The sequence below is a fragment of the Schistocerca americana genome, chromosome 3 (genome assembly GCF_021461395.2).
Source record: "Schistocerca americana isolate TAMUIC-IGC-003095 chromosome 3, iqSchAmer2.1, whole genome shotgun sequence".
NCBI classification, from domain to species: Eukaryota; Metazoa; Arthropoda; class Insecta; order Orthoptera; family Acrididae; genus Schistocerca; species Schistocerca americana.
In genome coordinates this window covers 954,530,078-954,553,551 of record NC_060121.1, presented here as the reverse complement: position 1 = coordinate 954,553,551, position 23,474 = coordinate 954,530,078, and the positions used below count along the sequence as shown (strand labels likewise).

At 40.0% G+C, this 23,474-nt stretch overlaps 1 protein-coding gene across 1 annotated transcript in view; it reads left to right on the top strand.

Moving 5' to 3' along the window:
• Positions 1-18,239, top strand: part of LOC124605655 (nucleolar protein 11) — a 73,847-nt gene extending 55,608 nt beyond the window's left edge. Inside the window, exons 8-9 of the mRNA XM_047137481.1 lie at positions 7,264-7,595; positions 18,045-18,239. Of these exons, the coding sequence (XP_046993437.1) occupies positions 7,264-7,595; positions 18,045-18,170 (458 nt within the window). The 3' untranslated portion in view covers positions 18,171-18,239. The remainder of the gene's footprint in view (positions 1-7,263; positions 7,596-18,044) is intronic.
• Positions 18,240-23,474: the final 5,235 nt, after the last annotated feature.

Sequence of the window (23,474 nt, the reverse complement as noted above, 5' to 3'; positions counted from 1 at the left end):
GCGGCCCCTATATAGGCCGCAGAAGGCCCACGATGCGTGCGCGAGGTGGTGTCGTAACTGCCCTCTGGCGCAAATAAGCATACCACGCCGCCAGTGGTGCAAACAGGCGAAATAGAGATATTGCTATAAAAAACTGAAAAATTAAAAAATTTTATTCCGATGATCGAAAAACAGACCGTTGTTTTTTAATGTCTGATAACACCGGGTCCCAAGTCTTACTTAAAAGATAACCCTTGTCTCTATTAATAAGGTTATGAGATAAACAAACTCTATGGATTCTTTTAAAACACAGTCCCAATAGCGAGATGCAGGGGCAACCATTTGTGTCTTGTCATACAACGTTCTGTGTCCCTCAGTGAGACAGTGCTCCGCCTCTGCAGATTTCTCAGGTTGGAGCAACCGTGTGTGCCGCTGGTGCTCAACACATCGGTCCTGAATGGTCTGGATTGTCTGACCAATATAAGCCTTCCCACAGTGGCAAGGGATCTTGTACACACCAGGCTTCCCCAAACCAAAGTCATCCTTAACAGAGCCAAGAAGTGCTCTAATCTTGGCTGGCAGATGAAAAATACTTTTGATATGATATCTTTTCAGACTTCTTTCTATCTTTGAGGAAATGCTCCCAGCAAAAGGCAGAAAAGCCACCGGTTTGCAGGTATCTTCTGGTGGTTCAGGTGAAGGTCCAAACTGGAAAGAACTACAGATAAGATGGTCCAGTTCTTGTGTCAAGCTTTCTCCATTTGAAATGGCATAAGCTCTTCTCACCAAGGTCTGCAGGACCCCCATACGCTGGAACGCTGGATGACAGTTAGAAGCATGCAGGTAATGGTCTGTGTGCGGAGGCTTTCGATAAACACTGTGTCCCAGTGTCCCATCATCCTTTCTGTACACCAGAACATCCAGAAACGGAAGCTTTCGATCACTTTCCACCTCCATGGTAAACTATGGGGAGCCCGTTGTCCCCAATACTCGCCAATCTTTTTATGGAAGATTTTGAGGACATGGTGCTGAACACAGTGTCCTTAAAACCAACCTGTTTATGGAGGTACATTGACAATACATTTATGGTGTGGCATCATGGGAGAGAAGCTCTTGACCGCCTCCTAGATCCTTTTAGTTCCCTGCATCCTAGCATCAAGTTAGTGAGAAGCGCTTATGCCATTTCAGATGGAGAAAGCTTGACACAAGAACTGGACCATCTTATCCATCGTGCTTTCCAGTTTGGACCTTCACCTGAACCACCAGAAGATACCTGCAAATCGGTGGCTTTTCTGTCTTTTGCTGGGATCATTTCCTCGAAGATAGAAAGACTTCTGAAAAGATATCATATCAAAAGTATTTTTCGTCCACCAGCCAAGATTAGAGCACTTCTCGGCTCTGTTATGGATGACTTGGGTTTGAGGAAGCCTGGTGTGTACAAGATCCCTTGCCACTGTGGGAAGGCTTATATTGGTCAGACAATCCGGACCGTTCAAGACCGATGTGTTGAGCACCAGCGGCACACACGGTTGCTCCAACCTGAGAAATCTGCAGAGGCGGAGCACTGTCTCACCGAGGCACTCAGAATGTTATATGACGAGACACAAATGGTTGCCCCTGCATCTTGCTATTGGGACTGTGTTTTAAAAGAATCCATAGAGATTCATTTATCTCATAATCTTATTAATAGAGACAAGGGTTATCTTTTAAGTAAGGCTTGGGACTCGGTGTTATCAGACATTAAAAAACAATGGTCTGTGTTTCGATTGTCGGAATAAAAATTAGCGATATCTCTATTTCGCCTGTTTCCAACACTGGCGGCGTGGAATGTTTATTTGCGCTAGAGGGCAGTTACGGCACCTTCTCGCGCACCCGTTGTGGGCCTTCTGCGGCCTATACAGGGGGCCACCGCTTGCGCTGGGAAGTCAGTTCCGGCGAGATTGTGCACCAGCACTCTCACCTGAAGATTGTGGCCAGTTGGATCGCGGAAATATTGTGTCATGAAGACGTTATGATTCGGCTGCAGACCCGAGAAGAATATTATGCACCACTGAATTCTTTAATATGTAACCTTTTCAGCATGTCAGAGTCAGGAGCAGCATGCTGGCCTCTTCATTGGCCATGCTCTGCTCCCACTAGAAGTGCTCCTGAAAGGTGCCCCTTGCTGTAAGAAGTTGCAGAAGTTTCTTACCAACAGATGTTGTAAAACATCAGCTGTCAGGAAAAAATCACTCACCCTAGAGCACAGCCTAGTATTCTCAAGCCCATTTAGAAAGATTCGGGAAAGACCAGCCCATCCATCCCAAGCTGAACAGTTATGGCACTGGAGATACAGAGGAATTTTCTGTCTGCATGTTTTATGGAATTCAAAGAAAGTACTAGCTGATCAGTGAGGATGGTGAAGAGAATGGGGCTTATTTTACAATACAGAACAGCTCTAGCTCAGTGACTTTTCATAGAGTTTGATGAAAAACATATTGCATATCAGCCTCATACCAGTGAACTCCCCCCCCCCCCCCCCCCCCCCTCCCTCCACATCTTCTTATTTGAAGAATTGTGATCTCATGTTTATGATGTCATATTTCCTGAACTTTGTAACATGTGGTGTGATAATTTTGCAGGCACATTCTGTGGGGTATGTATACCATTTGCAAATTGTGTTGTGAATAGAGCTGGTAGTGAGGAAGTAGAGATTAGAATGTCATGACTGGTGCTGAAGTTTTGCTGCGTGAACAGCTAAAATGTATTTTGTGGATGGTGTAAGAGAAAAAGTTTTGAAAATGTGTGAAATTATGTGTAAAGGTTGTTGGAAGTCACTAAGTGTTCTCATTGTCAAATACTGGATGAATATACAAAGTTTCCAAGTTTAATATTTGATTTTATGAATTAATATTTGACTTATCATGCTAAACCATTAATGTAATATTAATCCCCTTAAGAAGTAGATCATGTCAGTACTTTAAATTTTTAACTTCAGCCCATATTTATGTGAAGTACTGGAAGCTGTTAGATACCCAACCTGCAACTGGGACTAGGTGTCCGTAGCCATGTAGTAATACAGATCATCAATCTAAGAAAATGGCATGACTGTTAGCTAAGCCACATGGGCCAGTCTGACACCAGTTTATTTTAATATGCGTCAAATATTGCTGTCAACATGAAGGACATTAAGTGTTCCTATCAGAAGTTCTCGCAATGAGAAGGCTGAGGGCACTAGCAGTTGGGAGGAAGCTTCCCACATATGATTCTTCACAGGGAAACAATGTAGAAAGAAAAAATGCCAGCAGGACTTATATTTAGATGCCAAGGAAAGGGATGCATGACAAGACTTGATGTTAAATTGTTTGAAGATTGTATGGAAGAGAAAACCAGGCTTCTTTGCTTAATAGAGGGAAAATTTTGATGCTGGATTTGTTGATAGGATATCTCACCCAGCAAGTTAAGGATCTCTTAGGAAATAACAACACAGGCCAGGTAATAATTCCTGTTGGCATTACCTCACAACTTCAAGTAATGGATGTTGTTTTGAATAGACCTTTTAAGGCTCACCTGTGACAGACAGCTTTACAAAGAGTGGCTTTGCCAAGGAGACCAAGCCTTCGCTCTAGGTGGGAAGTTACAGAAACACTCAATACCCATGCTGGGCCAGTGGGTCCTTAGAAAGTACTGCATAGCTAATGTTGTGGATGGCTCAGAAGACGGCATACTGTAGGATGAGTAGGAATTCCAGTATGCTTACAAATGAAGATGATGACGATGAAGATTAAAAATAGGGGTGCAACAGATTGCTGAATTAGATAGTAAGTGCCGTGTCTGTGGTTGTTGCTTCTACTGTGGTCACTGTCTACATGTTGAGATGGCTTCACCATCTCTCTCCAAAAGGAAGAGGAATGCATTGTCTAGCTGGTGCCTGATGACCCTGCACACGTGCCATATAGCATCGCTCTGTGGACTGCCACCCTGCCAGATGCCTGCAGCTGATGCAGCTCCATTGCACTGCGACAACTGCTGTGGTAACGAGGGCACTACGATCACCAAACACAGCCGGAATTATCTCACATCTGCAAAGCTACATTGTGCTGAACACTTCCTAGTATCCACATGTTGGGTGGCCTCTGTAGGACTGCTGCCTGCACCTCTCCAGCAGTCTGATGTTGAGTCTGAACTCAACTCTGAATCCAAGTACTGCGATGAGTCACTGATGCAATGCAATAGCATCAAGACAGTGGGAGTGCAACCAACGATTTAGATCATGACCAATTCCGAACATGACTGCATCTGAGTAAACTGTGATCCCAGACTGTGTGCTTTCTCTCATGCCTTCCTGGAACTTTATTGAATGAGTGGCAGTTATTCTGTTAGATCAGGACAATCTCTTACTTTATTTCATAGAGATTCTGTTTTCCGTTGTTCATGTTTTCTTGCCTGCTTTCCTGTCAAATAAACTTCCATTGTGCAATGTTCCCTGGGTGCCTTCCTTTTTTCTGCATGCACCATCCTACCACGGGACACTGTAGTTAGAAAAGGGCAAAGGTAAAAATTAATGTAGGCCCTTTTTTTGCTTATTTTATTCTCCTTGTGTTATCAAAATACAGACAATCAATAAATGACATTGGTTTAGATTAGGTATAATGTTAACTTTTTTAGGCAGATACTTTATATCGGTAAAACAGCTTGTAATTTTGAGTAGTCAGAACATGTTAAAAATAAAAATTTCTGAAGGAGCCTTTTTAAAAAAATGGGGGGAGGGGGTTGTCTTATACTCAGATAAATATAGTACACATTTAACTGATGGTAACCACTCTATTGAATGCCCATAAACCACATACATTTTTAACTACCAAATACTGACGTAGTGACTGTTGTGGCTCAATACCAACTAGAGACTAACTACAGCTATGTGCACAACACCTACCTACAGACATGCAGTTACATAAAACAACAGACTGGTAAAATACTAAGCTATTTCATTTTAAAATGTTAACACAAAAGACAGGAAAGTAAAAGTGACAACGGTGCAGTAGCCAGTGAAGTAAGATTGATTAACCAATAGCTGTTTAATTAGAAAATAAAAAATAATAGGTACCATTTATGAGAGTGATGTTTTAATGTGCATGGGAATTCCCAAGGTTCGCTAAGAAGTCTCAAAAATGTTGAGTCTCCTAATTTGAATAATTAACAAACTGACTGGTTAAGTAAGTGAAAGTATACAGTTTTGGAAACAGAAAATTGTAATACACAATTATGGCACAAAAGTTTTGCATATGTATAACTTCTGAAATACTATTTTTTTTTTAGAAAAAAAGAAAGCTTACTGAAAATCGGAGAAAGTGGGCTTTTAAGTGAGCTATGTCAATCACGAAACAAACAGTTTCTAAGCAGCACTGAAATTTGACATGCAGGCAGTTTGTAATCATTGAAAACCAAGAATATGTCTTTAAAAAAAATGTTTCCATTAGAACTGTGGTGACTCTTTCCATTTGCCTCCATCTGTAGCAACACTGAAAACCAGCAAACAGCGAAGCGTCCTGTTCAAAGGCTCCATCACGAGTGAGGAGCCCTCTGTTGTGCTGTAGTTGTTAGTTTTTAGGAATAATATCCCTGAACCAGCTCATGTGGCTTTTCCAAAATGGCCCATTATTTATTGTTATCCCTAGCAATTAGTGTACCTGTATAGTCATGTATGCCCCTCAGGATCATAGAAGGGAACCTAAATCGTTCCTTCAGAACTAAATATACTATTGTCACCAGCAATCAGTAAATCAAACAATGAACAATGAAATTTAATGAAATGCTGCTTGAGTAAGTAAGAAATAAGTTATTTCATGTAACTATCATATATGTTCTTCTAATGAAAAGAGATGAGAAAAGGAAAAAGAAAGTAATTTTGGCGTAGGAGTGGTATGAGAGTGAGTAGGATAAGCCCACCTTGCTTTGTTACTGTGCTACAGTAACTGTAAATCTTAAGTACTGATTCACTATGAAATATGTTATGCACAATATTTGTATCTTTCAAAAAATGTTCAAAAGTATGCATTATTCACATAGCTGGACACTGAAATTTGGAGTGGATGATTTATAATTTTTATTTATTTTTTAAACTGGGATACTACTGTTAAAACTGTACAAAGCTCAAATGTAGATTACAACTGATGCTGTACCACAAAACATGTCTTTCACTGCATTCACTATACAACAATACACAATATATCCTGAGTTGTTCATGAGTATTGATACAGTTGACACGAGAAACAAATTTAAGTTTTATGTAAAGTTTTTGAACCAAGTTTTAGAAAGTGAATTTATCTGACACACACAATTTTATTCAGACACAAAGTTAATACCGAAGTCTGCTTAGGTGTGTAAATAGGCATGTGAAATCCATAGATTTGGCATGTAACTCGATTTGTAACACCTACTAAACTAAGTGTTCCAAAAATGAGCACTGTAGTGTTGTTATATCTCACAAAAATAACATAAAATTGTAGAGCACAGCAAGGCACATTGGAATCTTTTTATTTCTCTCCTTTTCCACTACTCCCCTTTCCCCCCCTCCCCACCTCTTCCCAGCCCTCCATCTAACCTGCAGCACTTCATTGTCCGCCACCCCAACATACTATCTCTTCCCCTCCCAACCCCAGCCTCCTCTTTACCCCCACCCAGTTGCCACTCTCATCATGCAGTGGTGCTGCCGCTCGAGTATGGTTTCAGTTGACTGAGACTGCAGTCGTGTGTGCGAGTAGAGTTTGCGTGACTCTCTCTCTCTCTCTCTCTCTCTCTCTCTCTCTCTCTCTGTGTGTGTGTGTGTGTGTGTGTGTGTGTGTGTGTGTGTGTGTGTGTGTGTGTGTGTGTGCGCGTGCGTGTCAGTCATCTATTGTTGATGAAGGTCGTAATGGCCGAAAGCTTTAATTGTGAGAGTCTTTTTGTTGTGCCTATCTGTGACTCAGCATCTCTGCTATATGGTGAATAACATTTAGGATTCTGATTGGACTCATTACATGCGTGGCTCTTTCTGTTTCCAGTTCTTGACTGTGAAAATAAATGTGCCTAATAGTGTTCAGAATCTGGTTCATTGTTTACCGTATTCAATATTGTAAATGCAACTTTTGCTACATGGCTTACATTTTGAAACTAAGAAATACATTGTAATCCCTTTTGTGTAGCTTCACATAATTATTATACTATAAATACAGTGAGTCTTATATGCCACTGGAATTTGCATTTGTAACTAGCTCTTTCGATGAATTGCTTATGTCTTTTTTTTTTTTTTAAATGTTGCTGCAGGTGTTCTGGATGACGATGCAGACATTGGAATCAACAAAATTATGAAGATAAAGCCGTTAAGTCCTCCTGGTAGGGCACATCTCTTGCAATTAGCTCTGAATGCTCATGTGAGTGATGCAAAACTGACAGCACATCTGCGCACACTTCCACTGGATGAGGTGCTACTCTTGCTACGTCATTTAGTTTACCAGCTGCAGCAAGACGTGACTGATGTTCGGCTGCTGAACTGGTCGTGCACAGTGCTTGATGCCCACTATCAGCAGCTGCTGCTCAGCAGAGACAACCAGGTTGCCCAGTTACTTGCCGCCTTCCATCAGATTGTCATTGGAAATGTGAGTCCAGAAGCTTTTTGTCTAATTCATGAGACTTTGAGCAAATAATGCATAATGTAGCAGTAGCAGAATGGTTGGCTCATATCTGATGTGTGTGACTGTATCATTTTGAGTTTTATATTATACAGTATTAGATCAACTGAAAAGATATTTGAACTTGTGTATACTTCATGCACCCATACATGCATAATTAAGTGGCTCTTAGGCTTTGAACAGGATTATGATGGTATACCAGCACTTGACTGTTAGATGAAGTATTGATTGTGATTAGGCAGATATGAAGTTAATTGCTTTTAGAACTGTGGAATTCCAATTCCTTTTCAGAGCAAAATCTTTGAAAGTACAAACATACACATTTCTGTTTTATTTGACCCATTTTTTCCAAATTAAAGAAAAGTGATGTGTTACTATTCTCTAGTATTCATGCAGTGCAACTTCCACTATAGTTACTTTGTTCATTAAAGTCACAAATATCTTTGATCAGTTAAGTAATTTAAATGGAAGTTACTCAGTATCAAGACTTATTTGTGATGCTGCATCATGACTGTAAGTAGTGTTTCAAATTGAGGAAGGTGGGAAGGTAGGAACAGTGGGAATAATAAGATTTGAAGAGGGCTGCGAAATTGGAGGTAACTGGGGGAGAGGGGAACACAAACACAGTGCCCTGGAAGAAAGAATATTTGGGAATGGTTGAGGGGAAGAGGAGGAATGAGGAAGAAGAGAAAAGGGGAGGTGGTAGCAAGGAAGGAACAGGAGGTCAAAGAAGGGGTTAAAAATACAGTTAACAGAGGCTAGGATGGGAAGAGTGAAGAATGTCTGAAACAAAGGATAGGGGAGGAAGAGCAGAGGGGCACAGGAAAAGCCGAGTTTAAAGTTGGCAACAGCAGGTACTGCATGACAACTGATTTACCTCACACTGCCACACCTACATCATTGATAATAGTTTGATCTATTGGAATGTTATTAGAAGAGGAATAGGATGAAGATATAATTCAAGATGGATAGGTTGTTGGGAAAGATAATGAATAAAGAGGACACTACCACTTCGGCCTGGTTAACAGTGATAGAGGGGAGGTCAGAATTGTGGGAGGTTACGGCCTGGAAGGTTAATTTTTGTGCTAGACCCAGCAGGTGTTCCTACCTGTGAAGGTGTTGCTGAGAACTAGTGCTGGTATGAGCTGTAGTGTCCATGGATATTTCAGCTATAATAAGATGGGGTTTTGCTAAGGTAGGGATTACAGATTTTGAAGTGAAAGTATTAGGGGTATTCATAAAGAAACGAGCCAGAGGCATAATTACAGAAACCAGTACCTGTATATAAGAAGTGTTGACCCTGGCTGTGTCTCTGCTGTTGAAACACTTGTTCTGGTACCGAGTGCCGTGGGTTTCAAATCTGCGCCAGATGACGTGGACCTAGATTACCACTAGAGGTCTCTCCAGCCATCGCGCCGTAAGCCGTGGCTGTGCGCGCTCCTGGCCCGCGTATAATGTGAGGACACCACGGTGGAGCACGTGGTCCCAGTGGCCAATAGTGACGTACCTTATCTTGTATTTAAGCGCCTGCCTCTCACTCAGGGAGGCAGTCTGATATTCGCATGAGTCTCTTGATATCTCGCTTACAGACATCATGTTTACTTTGCTTGTTTCCATGTACAAGTGGACGTTGTTGATTTCATGAGGTTTTTGATTGTGACCCTGTTGCTTCTTATGTGTTGTTGTTCTTGGTATCTTGCTCGGTCATCTGTCGTTGTGCGTGTCCATCCTTTCCCGTTCGTCTGTCTAGTTTGTTCGCGGGCCGCTCCTGTTCGGTCCCGCCTGCTTTTGTTCACAGCCACCCCACGACTACAACGGTCGCGGTTACAACACTTGTCCCACTGTGACACAAGGCGGTGAATGGCTGTCTCATAAAATTTCCGGGGCTGCGATGTTAACCAGTTCCGCACATGCAGCTGGACGTCGTCGTCCGGGTAGAATCGTTTGCCCCCCCCCCCCCCCTCCCCCCCAAGAGCCTTTTTTAGGGGATGAAAAATGGCATAACCATAGGGAGAGAGATCCGGACTGTATGGAGGGTGGCTGAGAACCTCCCAGTTGAATTTCTGCATGAGTGACATGACTATGTTGGCCATATCTGGCTTTGCATTGTCGTGGATCAGAATGACCCCATGGGTGAGATTGCCTGGTCGTTTTGATTTTATCGCTTGGCGAAGGGTTTGTGAGTAACACTGGGCATTCACTGTTGTCCCATGATGCAGGAAGTGAATCTGAAGGGGGCCATCTGGATCAAAGAAGAACGTCGGCATAACCTTTCCAATTCATCTCAGACGATGACGTCCAGCTGTACATGCGGAACTGGTTATCATCACAGCCCTAGGAATTTTATGAGACGGCCATTCACTGCCTTGTGTCATAGTGGGATAAGTGTCTCAACAGCCAGGGTTAGTACTCCTAACATAAAGATACTGGTTTCTGTAATTATGCCTCTGGCTTTTTTTTTTTTTTTTTTTTTTTTTTTTTTTTTTTTTTTTTTTTTTTTTTTTTTTAATGCTCCTTATATTTGCCTTTTGCAATCTACATTTTCTTTTCTTTTCAAGATCCCCCCCCCCCCCCCCCCCCCTTTTTTTTTTACCACCTGCAAAAGCTTCCCAGTTGGAATGTCGTTCAGCACATTGATGTAGGTTGCTGAAAGCTTTTCAAATAAAAAGCACAGTCATTTTCTGTGATTATTGAGAACAGGAAGAAGCCACATGGTATTAGGTCATGCTGGTAGGATCGATAAGATAGCACTCACATCTGTTTCTTTTGGCAAAATGTTGGCATTTTTGCCACTGTGTGAATTATTAAATTACCTTGGTGTAAGTGGATATGATTTTTCTTTGACTGGGGGTATTTTGCAATCCAAGAAGCAGTGACTTGAACCAAGTAATGTGTCTCAGTCACATTATTGCACATCTTGTATCCTGATGAACAGTGGTTGGATCTCCTGTTATTTACTTCCATCTTGTAAATATGATAACTTTTATAAAATATGTTGATATCTATATCATTATTGTGAAATGAAAAGATGTACAATTAACATTGATACCATGTGAGAAAAAAGGCTGTAACTCTTTGAAACTAAACCCAAAAAAGGAGAGAGAAATAAAATATTTACAAGTAATGGAATGCAGGATTAGTTACTCTGAATTTTGAATCAGGAGTAGCAAAAGGTATAGTTAAAAATTCAAAGTTGTTGAGGGCCCTAAGAGCAGATATTCAAATTTCTAAAAGTGATTGTGATTTATTGTACCTGATGTGTGGCATCAGGGCACCCCGCCTTCAGTTGCTGGTCTGGGTGTCAATCTGTATAGAAATGATGTGTTTCTAGACACACCAGAAATGCACATGAAGCCTCCCCCTTTCTGCCGGCATTTTTCACTAAATGAATGTTGCTTTCTTGAAGTGCGGTGACTGGAAACTTTCAGTTTAGTTGTGATCCATGAATGACGCATTTACTGTATGTACCTGTGATGAACCTGAACTTCGTAATTTTGATAGTTTCCAGAATTTCTTGACTGTGTAACCCTTTCCCCTACCCATTGGACTATGCAGAATACAGTACACTTATTAAATAAACCACAGTCAGTAACTTCTTAAATGAGCTTACATGTAACAAAGAGTCTAGAATAACAACAGCTCAACTCAAATTAAGTGGTAGACCACTAGAATATTCTTGGGATGTTGTTCATATTACTGAAGACTGCTCTAAATTGAAATTAATTGGATTTTATATAAAAAAAAAGTTCATTTGCTTCCACAGCAACATCTTCAACTCATTTAGTCTTAGATATATGCTTTTCAAGTTCTGTAAGATCCATGAGGATGTTTACGTACACCATGGTCCCGTCATAAAATCTGATTGGTGGTTTTGTAGCCTCACAACTGACCAACACTCGCATTCAAGGGGAGGCAACTTGTGAGACTACAGAAATTGTGTATGAGTAGATGTGAAAGTTTGTCTAGCGTTCTGTATTGGCATGGCCAACACTAACCTCACACTCAAATGATCTACACTTGAAGTACCCAATACACGACTGTTAAATTTAGTATTGAACATAATAGCAGGAAATTTGGTACTTGTCTCATTGCATGAATTTATTGTATTTACTCTATGATAAGGCAAGGCTTTTTCTTCAACTCATCATTCAGAAATAGAGGCTTGTCTTAGATTCACAGATTGAATTATTGCTGCTGAGGTCAATGTTTATACACTGTGTAAAAGACCAATATAGGGGTCATCCTGCTTTGCCAGTTGTAGAGTCATGTGCAGATTTATTTTGAAGAATTTGTAAGGGTTGGAGGGGGAATTAGAATGAGTGTGGGAAGGGGAATGGTAAGCAGGCAGCAGATTTCGTGTGTGCTACCAACCATGGGAATGTATACCATGTACCTCGGCGTTTTATGTACTTATACCAACTTTGAACTGAAGTTTGCCTGAATCCATTTGCAATTGGAATTGAACTGACTTTGAAATTGGATAAATACTCAAAATAGTACTTATTTCTAAAGGTGGTGGTGGTGGTGGTGGTGGTGGTGGTGGTGGTGATTATTAGATTGTGGGGTGCTCAACTGCGCGGTTATCAGCGCCCGTACAAATTCCCAACCGTTTCTCAGTCCAATCTTCCACTTGCATGAAGGATGATGAAATGATGAGGACAACACAAACACCCAGTCATCTCGAGGCAGGTGAAAATCCCTGACCCCGCAGGGAATAGAACCTGGGACCCCGTGCTCGGGAAGCGAGAACGCAACCGCAAGACCATGAGCTGCGGACCTTATTTCTAAAGGAGAGGTAAAAGTATAGTTAAGGCCCAGTGGCATATTTATGTGTGTTGTGCAGCAGTGTTGTCAACATGCACCATGAGATATAATGGAAACAAAGGAGGTTTCTCAGCTGAAGGTTCTAGGTAGCCAATGAGGGAGCAGCGGGCAGACAACATGTTTGAAAGCAAGAGACAAAGGAATATATCACATTCTCATGTCAATATAGATGTGAAATGTGCTATGTATTCAGGAAAAAGCAGCTGTGTTCTCATTCTCACTGCAGCCTCAACCTCGGAAATCACAAAATTTTTATAAGTAATAGCCAAGTATTTGTAACAACTAAGATCATAAATTTAATTACTACTTGTTCCTTTGGCCGCAAATATTGCTGTGCTATTAGGTCACAACCTAATCACAGCCTCTTAATTCGTGAGGTATTCAGAAAAACAGTGAAATATTTGTGACAACAGCGAAGAAGAGAATGGTTTCAATTTCAGTGCTAGAAATTCATTGGCTCTTTGCTCGCCTGTCATTGTTTACGTGAAAGTATAATCTCACTGACTACACAAAACTCAACACCTTGCCAACTTGTCTGCAGTAGACACACAGTGCCATAACTGTTGTTGGTCCTGATCTAGAAAATAGAGATGCCACTGTCTTGGGTAGTAAGCAAAGAAGGAAGTGAAGATTAAAAAAAAGATTTAAACTATTTCTTTTTGTTTATCTTATTTCTCCTTGTATTATCAAAATGTACACAATCAATAAATGGTATAGGTTTAGAATAGGTGTAATGTTAACTTTTCGGCAGATATTCTGTGCCAACAAAACAGTTTGTAATTTTGAAAATCAGAATATTTAAAAAATAAAAATTATGCACTTGACTTTCACCATCAACTTGCTACCAAATTACAGTAATTCTTTATCCTTCTCATCTTTTCATTTACTAAACAAGGAAGCGCAGTGTTTAAAACATTGAATTCTTGTGTGGGAGGAGTGAAGTTAAAGTTCTGTCTGGCCATACAGATGTAGGTTTTCCGTGATTTCCCTAAATCATGTTAGGAGGTCTGTTCCTTTGACAAGGACAAAGCTGCTTTATTTTTCCTTTCTTATCCAGCATGTGATGGTCCGCTTTGGTTAGAGGTTCTACTCAGTTCTGATGAACTTTTAGGTCTCATATGTTGCTGTACTGAAAAAAGTATCATGGAACTGAATTTTAAAATTGGCGCATCCAAAATAATTTGCAGTATACTATAGTTGATGGCTAGTTCCAGTTTTACAATTTATACAGCTATAGGCATGCAGATCTCTTCCTTTGGAAATACATATGGAAGAAGAATCACCCAATCATTAAACACCACCACAGTATTGGTTAAAGTCAGTGGTGTGATGTACAGTGACAGACACATGAAAGTAAATTGCACACAAAATAACTTGGAATATTATCACCAGCATTAACAACAATGTCCATGAACAGAATTAGTAGATCATAATACTTTCAAGCTGTGTATTTAGTAGCTCTCCCAAGATTTTAAGACATAAAGATATTACTTAGTCTCAGTCTGTTTACAAACATCTTTGTCACACCTATAATATTTTGGTGCAGAATTTCACTTTAACCAGCACTAATTTGTTAGTCACAGACTCTGACACAAAGTGACAGAGAGATGTTATACGTGTACCGTTTGGCTGCAAACTGCTGATTTTGGGGTAGGGGTGGCCATTTAAAGACAGACGTAAGAACATGATGTGAATTATAAAACTACTTAATGCTTTGAAATTTGGCTGGGTTAGATTTTGCTATTTTCATGGACTCTTAAGACTTAAGTATTGTTTGATTTATGGAAAATGTTTCAGATTAATAATTCACGAATGTACATGGAATATTATTATTATTATGTGTCATCTGAAATCCGTTCATTACAAGTATGGCATCCATCTTGAAACAAAAATTTTATGATTCTAAATTATTTGAAATCTTAATTACTGACTGAATTGATTAGTGAGATTTATTATCTGATTCATAAAAAATAAAGCAATTTATTTATTTATTTAATCCTATGGCGAGGGCCCCCCGTTGGGCAGGCCGTTTGCTGGGTACCGGTCTTTCAATTTGTCACCACTTCAGTGACCTACAGTTGATATGGATGATAGGATGATGATGATGATGACAGCACAACACCCAGTCCCTGGGTGGAGAAAAATCCCCGACCCAGCTGGGAATCGAACCCGGGCCCAGAGGACTGACAATCCATCACTCTGGCCATTCAGCTACTGGGGGCAGACAATAAAGCAATAAAGTTTATTGTTAAAAGTTCCTAATCGTGCAGCCGTCAAGGCAAAATAGATAATTGAAATATTGGGGAGGGAGGGGGGGGGGGGGGTCAGAATTATTTCAGTTGTGTCAATTATTTCATAATTAATTGCAGATAATTCCAAATATGTTCTCAGAAAGTTTGGAATGTCTGCTTTTGAATGAATGGTTGCATTATCTCCTCTGCTCCTTATTTGCTCACAGTTCAAAAATGGTTCAAATGGCTCTGAGCACTATGGGACTTAACTTCTGAGGTCATCAGTCCCCTAGAACTTAGAACTACTTAAACCTAACTAACCTAAGGACATCACGCACATCCATGTCCAAGGCAAGATTCGAACCTGCGACCGTAGCGGTTCCAGACTGTAGTGTCTAGAACCACTCGGCCACCCCGGCCGGCTTGCTTACAGGGCTTTACTATTATTTGACATTGCCGGAACTTCAGTTACCTATATCTTTTAATTATTCAGACTTATAGTTAAACTAAGTGCATCATCAGAATCAGGAAGATAAATATAAACAATTGAAATATAATTGTAACTGATCTTTTACGTAAATAACAGTTTTACATATTCCCGCAGAGATGAACTATTATATGTACAACTGCGTAAGATATAGAATAAAACAGTGAAAAATTTTAGTTATTCTTGGGAGCAGAAAATGTAACAGATGGATTTGATTTCAACTTGCTACATTAAGCTGAGCTAGTGCTCCACATTTGCACAAGCAGGCGCGCGCGCACGCGCCCACACACACACACACACACACACACACACACACACACACACACACACACACAAAGTGACTGCCATCTCAGACCAGAATGTAGTTGTCATGTGGAATGGAAGCAGCAATCTGGAGGGGCCATGGAAACGGAAGGGGAAGGGATAGCAAGGACTAGACTGCTAACAAGAGCAATGTTGGGAACAGGAGTGGGGGGGGAGGGGATTGGGGGGCATTGTCGGAGAGTGAGCAAGGTGATAGGCCAGAGGGGGGTGGAAACTGTTGGGTGGAGTGTGTAGGGACAGTAGGTTACTTTAGGCTGAGTATAGGATAATTTGTGTTCTCCACTGTCCTGGCTTCAGTGCTTCAATGTACAGTAACCTATTGTCTCCACACATTCCACCCAACAGTTACCACACCTCTGTCTTATCTTCTCCTCTCTGTTCTCGTCCCCTCACCCTCTTTGTGAGCTGCTCTCTGCCACTGCACCGACCCATCTCACCCCTTACCCCCCCCCCCCCCCCCCCCCCATTTTTTTTTATGGTCTCCATGCTCCCCACTTCACAGTCTCCCGACACTGCATCTGTTGGCACTCTAGTCCTTGCATACTCCACCAGATGGCATCCCCCCCTCCTCCACCACCCGTACCGTGCTATCCCTTCTCCACTCTCTCCAGATTGCTGCTTCTGTTCTATTTGACAGTAATGTTCCAGTCTGAGCTGCGGAAGATGGCGGTCATGTGTTCATGAGTTGTGGTTGCTTGTGTGAATGAATTTGTGTGTGTTTTTCCTTTTCTGAAAAAGGCTTTGGCCGAAAGGTGATATGTAAATGTCTTTTTTATTGTGCCTGTCTGCAACTCAGCATCTCATCTTTACAGTAAGTAGCAATCTATCTTTTCCTTATATTGTTGATATTCCATGCTGGATTTTATTGTCCGAGGATGCTAAACTAGTAACTTGCCATTGTCTTTATCCTTCCCATCTTGTCAATTCCTATTTCGCTGTTTGGTTTCATCTTCATTTTTATTACGTTTTTGTCTCTGTTTTAGCCTTTTCATAATTTTTTTACAGGTGCTTACACTAACCATTTCTATTTGCACTGTAGATTTTTCCAGATTTAAACTTGTGTTATTAATCCATCAATTCCCAAGAACATTTTACAAGTACTCTGCGCATCTTGTGTTAGGTGGACCAGAAAGTAACATTGTTTGTGCACTTGTCAATATTTGACTGTCATTTATCTGCTCATTGTGTACTTCAAAGTCATGCCAAAGACATTTTAAAGTTAGAGTGACTTTTTATGTATAAATAACTGAGTCTTAACTTTTTTTTTTTTTTGCAATTTATGGTGAAATGGCCAGCCAAACACCAGAAGAGGTACATATGTAGCATTGTATGTTTTCTAGTTTCATAAGGGTAGTAAAGAACAGGCAAACAAAAACATTTATGATGTTTATTCAAGTGCATTTGAGGTGATTTTCGAAGTTCAAGTCTGGTAATGTTGATCTTTCAGGCTTGTATCGATCCGAAAGGTCAACAGCATTAAACAGTAACATGTTATGAGCAGAAGTGGAGGCAGCCTTGGTTGACCATCCAAGAACATTTGCAGCAGATTGGTAAAGACAACCAAAACTAACCGATGCACCATGTGCAACATATTGCTCATGTGGAAAATCACATAAGCATTTTTTTCTCATTGTTTGATCACTGGTGATGAAAAATGGGTCTTCTGTGATCATACAAAATGCAAAAGGCAGTGGCAGTGTGTGAATGAACCACCACAAAGCGCAGCTAAACAGAGTGTACACCTCCAGAGGCACTTTTGTGCATTTGGTGGATTATTCACTTGATGGTTCATCTTGAGGTGCTGAAACCTGGACAAACGGTGATGTAGACCTTTACTGTGAACAACTGGATTGAGTAAATCAGTCTTTAATTAAAAGTACCCATCAGTTGTGAACAGAAAAGGCATTATTTTGCAGCATAATAATGCAAGAGCTCACTGTGCAGGACAAGTCCTGGAAAAAATTAATGAACTGGGTTGGGAAGTTTTGCCTCACCTACCACATTTGTCCAGTTTTGCGCCATTGGGTTTTCATTTATTCCATTAGCAACAACATTTTATAAGTGACAAAAAATGTGAAATGTGATCGATGCCCAAAATGCTATCTTCAGATACTTTTCTCAAAAACTAATGGATTTTTATTGATCTGTAATTGAAAATTTGCATACTACATGGCAAAAGGTTACTCATAATGAGAGTGATTAAATAACTGATTAAAAATAAAAACTTGTTAGCACTTTATCTGTTCGAATTTTATGCGGAAAAAAAGACATTACGTTTTGGTCCCCCTAATATCTCTTTTTAGTAGTTGGAACTTCCTTATCCTCCTTTCCACCAACTGAGCTTCTGTACTTTAGCTATTGTGTTTTGTACCTGCCCCACCTTCCCGTAAAAGAATTGTTGAACCAGTTGTCTCCCATAATGTTGCTGTTTATTATTATTGATCATTGTCAGTATCATGTATTTTAGTTGAAGCAAATAGCTGTTAACTGTAATTGATTCAAGAAATCATTTTATTACAAACTAAACTCTCTATATGTATTATGTTACAGTTGAGCTGCATGAAGGATCTTGAGACATCAGCAGCAATTCTCCATAGGCTGAAAGCAGGAAAACCATTGAAAAAGCGACAGTGTAGTAACAAAGTGTATTCAATTGAAACACTTCGCTTGTATTAATGTATCGTAGTTGAAAATAAATGTTAAAATTGACTGTGTTTGTGTGATTAAAAAACCTTAGAAGTTCAATGTGCCTTCATTATTCAGTGATATAGTCCCACACCCCTAAGTAGAGGGTATAAGATTTTCCATTATTTGATTGGTAAGAAATTTATATATATATAAAGAAAGGAACTCATTTGATTAATAGGAAAATGCTATACTAGCTTGATGTATAAATGAACAAGCATGTATAGTTGTGCGTTTTGGTAAAGTTGAGTAGAAAGATTATTCTGAGATTTAGAATTATATTTATGATAAGCTGATTAAAATTACTCTGTGATTAACGTTTCAGCGAGTTGAATGGTAAGGGCCAGGTGCCAGCCAATCACAACTGCTTCTTAGGCTCCAAGTGGTTACTGCATAACCTGTCCTGCAGGAACAAGTGTTTCCAGGTGACATGGGCGTGTCTGCAGGGGTTAAGAGGGGTCCATGTGAGGCAGGCAGGAGGGGAAGGGAAACACTGTCAATGTGCAGCGATTTTTGCATTGCTCTCTATACAAATATTTTTATGCAAATAATGCAGAAGTGTACGTGTTGCTGAAATTAGTCTTTGGTAAAAATTATTGTTTCTGCTGAAAAATATTGGAAAGAAAAATGTCAGATTCATCATCTTTATCACACAATCATAAATAAACTATTTGGTTGAAAGCTTCAATTCCTCTGCAACGTACAATCTCACATCATAGCTTGTGTTTAGTGGTCATAGTTATTATGATGTTTGGAAATTAAGAATCCTAAAGCAATTGCCTAAATATATACAAGTCCAACATGTCCGCTTTTGAGTGATGAAGTAGACAGTGCACAGAAAAGGGTCATTCCAAGCTAATAATGTAAGTGCAAGGGATGAGTATGAGGAGGAATGAGAATATATACCAAAAGGCTGTATAGGTAAGCCAACCAATGCTGTTCTTATTTCTGTGTCTAATGTTTCTATTCATAGGCCGAACAAGTGTAATGCATTATTTCACAACTGTGCTATGCGCAGAGTGAGCTATTCAAGTAGATTAGATTCAGTTTTCGTTCTGTGGACCCAAAAATGAAATGATTCTTGTGGGTGTGGAACATATCAGAAAGTATAACATAAAAAAACCATAGAATGTGTGAATATAATAATTTGTCAGGAAATTGTCAAGATATGTGAATACATTACAGTAACCTGGAACTGGCTAATATTTACAGAATTAATACACTACCAGAATGAAACATAGTTATGCAATCGTACACAAAATACCTAATCTTGACTGATGTGACCAGGTGATGTCAGAACTGAAATGTAACAGACATTTTTATGTAAAATTGTCTAATAGTCCCTGTTAAGATAATTACACACTTTGCTCTCTGAAAACTTTTGCTTGGTTTGACAAGTTACCCCAAAATATGATCCCATATGGCATAATTGAATGAAAGTATGCAAAGTTTTTTGAATATTTATGCCTTCTACATTTGACGTCATTCACATTGTAAATACAAGCGTGTTTAGCCGCTTCAGCAATTATGTAGTATGCCCTTCCCAACTAAATTTATTATCGAGTTGTAATCCCATAATAATAAATTCAGTTGGAAAGGGTATACTACAGAATCGAGTTGTAATCCCATAATAATAAATTCAGTTGGAAAGGGTATACTACAGAATCGAGTTGTAATCCCAGAACCCCCCATGAATCATGGACCTTGTCGTTAGTGGGGAGGCTTGCGTGCCTCAATGATACAGACAGCTATACCATAGGTGCAACCACAATGGAGGGGTATCTGTTTAGAGGCCAGACAAACATATGGTTCCTGAAGAGAGGCAGCAGCCTTTTCAGTAGTTGCAGGGCCAACAGTCTGGATGATTGACTTATCTGGCCTTGTAACACTAATCAAAACAGCCTCGCTGTGATGGTACTGTGAAGGGCTCAAAGCAAGGGGAACTAAAGCCGTAATTTTTCACGAGGGCATGCAGCTTTACTGTATGGTTAAATGATGATGGCGTTCTCTTGGGTAAAATATACCGGAGGTAAAATAGTCCCCCATTCGGACCTACGGGCAGGGACTACTCAGGAGGATATTGTTACCAGGAGAAAGAAAACTGGCATTCTATGGATCGGAGCGTGGAATATCAGATCCCTTAATCGGGCAGGTAGGTCAGAAAATTTAAAAAGGGAAATGGATAGGTTAAAGTTAGATATAGTGGGAATCAGTGAAGTTCAGTGGCAGGAGGAACAAGACTTCTGGTCAGGTGAATACAGGGTTACAAATACAAAATCAAATGGGGGTAATGCAGGAGTAGGTTTAATAATGAATAAAAAAATAGGAGTGCGGGTAAGCTACTACAAACAGCATGGTGAACACATTATTGTGGCCAAGATAGACACGATGCCCACACCTACCACAGTAGTACAAGTTTATATGCCAACTAGCTCAGCAGATGACGAAGAAATTGAAGAAATGTATGATGAGATAAAAGAAATTATTCAGATAGTGAAGGGAGACGAAAATTTAATAGTCATGGGTGACTGGAATTCGATAGTAGGAAAAGGAAGAGAAGGAAATGTAGTAGGTGAATATGGAATAGGGGTAAAAATGAAAGAGAAAGCCACCTGGTAGTATTTTGCACAGAGCATAACTTAATCATATCTAACACTTGGTTCAAGAATCATGAAAGAAGGTTGTATACATGGAAGAAACCTGGAGATACTGACAGGTTTCAGATAGATTATATAATGGTAAGACAGAGATTTAGGAACCAGGTTTTAAATTGTAAGACATTTCCAGGGGCAGATGTGGACTCTGACCACAATCTATTGGTTATGAACTGTAGATTAAAACTAAAGAAATGGCAAAAAGGGGGTAATTTATGGAGATGGGACCTGGATAAACTGACTAAACCAGAGGTTGTACAGAGTTTCAGGGAGGGCATAAGGGAACAATTGAGAGGAATAGCGGAAAGAAATACAGTAAGAAGAAGAATGGGTAGCTTTGAGGGATGAAGTAGTGAAGGCAGCAGAGGATCAAGTACGTAAAAAGACTAGGGCTAATAGAAATCCTTGGGTAACAGAAGAGATATTGAATTTAATTTATGAATGGAGAAAATACAAAAATGCAGTAAATGAAGCAGGAAAAAAGGAATACAAACGTCTCAAAAATGAGATTGACATGAAGTGCAAAATGGCTAAGCAGGGATGGCTAGATGACAAATGTAAGGATGTAGAGGCTTATCTCACTAGGGGCAAGATAGATACTTCCTACAGGAAAATTAAAGAGACCTTTGGAGAAAAGAGAGCCACTTGTATAAATATCAAGGGCTCAGATGGAAACCCAATTCTAAGAAGGGAAAGCAGAAAGGTGGAAGGAGTATATATAGGGTCATCACAAGGGCGATGTCCTTGAGGACAATATTATGGAAATGGAAGAGGATGTAGATGAAGATGAAATGGAAGATATGCTGCTGCGCGAAGAGAGAGCACTGAAAGACCTAAGTCGAAACAAGGCCCCGGGAGTAGACAACATTCCATTAGAACTACTGATAGCCTTGGGAGAGTCAATCCTGGCAAAACTCTACCATCTGGTGAGCAAGACGTATCAGACAGGCGAAATACCCTCAGACTTCAAGAATAATATAATAATTCCAATCCCAAAGAAAGCAAGTGTTGACAGATGTGAAAATTACCGAACGATCAGTTTAATGAGTCACGGGTGCAAAATACTAACACAAATTCTTTACAGACAAATGGAAAAACTTGTAGGAGCAGACCTCAGGGCAGATCAGTTCGGATTCCGTAGAAATGTTGGAACACTTGAGGCAATACTAACCCTACGACTTATCTTAGAAGATAGATTAAGGGAAGGCAAACCTACGTTTCTAGCATTTGTAGACTTAGAGAAAGCTTTTGACAATGTTGACTGGAATACTCTCTTTCAAATTCTGAAGGTGGCAGGGATCAAATACAGGGAGAAAAAGGCTATTTACAATTTGTATAGAAACCAGATGGCAGTAATAAGAGTCAAGGGGCATGAAAGAGAAGCAGCGGTTGGGAAGGGAGTGAGGCTGGTTTGTAGCCTATCCTCGATGTTATTCAATCTGTATATTGAACAAGCAGTAAAGGAACCAAAAGAAAAATTCGGAGTAGGAACTAAAATCCATGGAGAACAAATAAAAACTTTGAGGTTTGCCGATGACATTGTAATTCTGACGGAGACAGCAAAGGACCTGGAAGAGCAGTTGAACAGAATGGAAAGTGTCTTGAAAGGAGGATACAATATGAACATCAACAAAAGCAAAACGAGGATAGTAGAATGTAGTCAATTAAGTCAAGTGATGCTGAGGGAATTAGATTAGGAAATGAGACACTTAAAGTAGTAAAGGAGTTTTGCTATTTGGGGAGCAAAATAACTGATGATGTTCGAAGTAGAGAAGATATAAAATGCAGACTGGCAATGGCAAGGAAAGCGTTTCAGAAGAAAAGAAATTTGTTAACATCGAGTATAGATTTAAGTGTCAGGAAGTCGTTTCTGAAAGTAGGTGTATGGAGTGTAGCCATGTATGGAAGTGAAACATGGACGATAAATATTTTGGACAAGAAGAGAATAGAAGCTACAGAAGAATGCTGAAGATTAGAGGGGAAAATCAGATAACTAATGAGGAGATATTGAGTAGGATTGGGGAAAAGTGGAGTTTGTGGCTCAACTTGACTAGAAGAAGGGATCGGTTGGTAGGGCATGTTCTGAGGCATCAAGGGATCACCAATTTATTATTGGAGGGCAGCGTGGAGGGTAAAAATCGTAGAGGGAGACCAAGAGATGAATACACTAAGCATATTCAGAAGGACGTAGGTTGCAGTAGATACTGGGAGACGAAGAAGCTTGCACAGGATAGAGCAGCATGGAGAGCTGCATCAAACCAGTTTCAGGACTGAAGACCACAACAACAACGACAGGTAAGATTTCAGAGTGATAAAATGGGTGAACCACTGCGAGACTAATGCGTTGACAGTCTAATAAAACAAGAAATCCATTTTGCATGGAGGTACACCTCTATGCAGTTCTTTTTCTTCGGCATTTCAGTACTCATTCACTTTCTTGACATGCACAGCATACGATAGAATGGCTTGCTTCTTTCCTCAATGCACATGTGTAGGAGCTAGCAAAGAACACGTGATAAGTTTTTGCAAACGTGAACACTAAAAATGTCGTGCATACGAGTTGAAAGCTGAAAATACACTACTGGCCATTAAAATTGCTACACCAGGAAGAAATACAAATGATGAACGGGTATTCATTGGA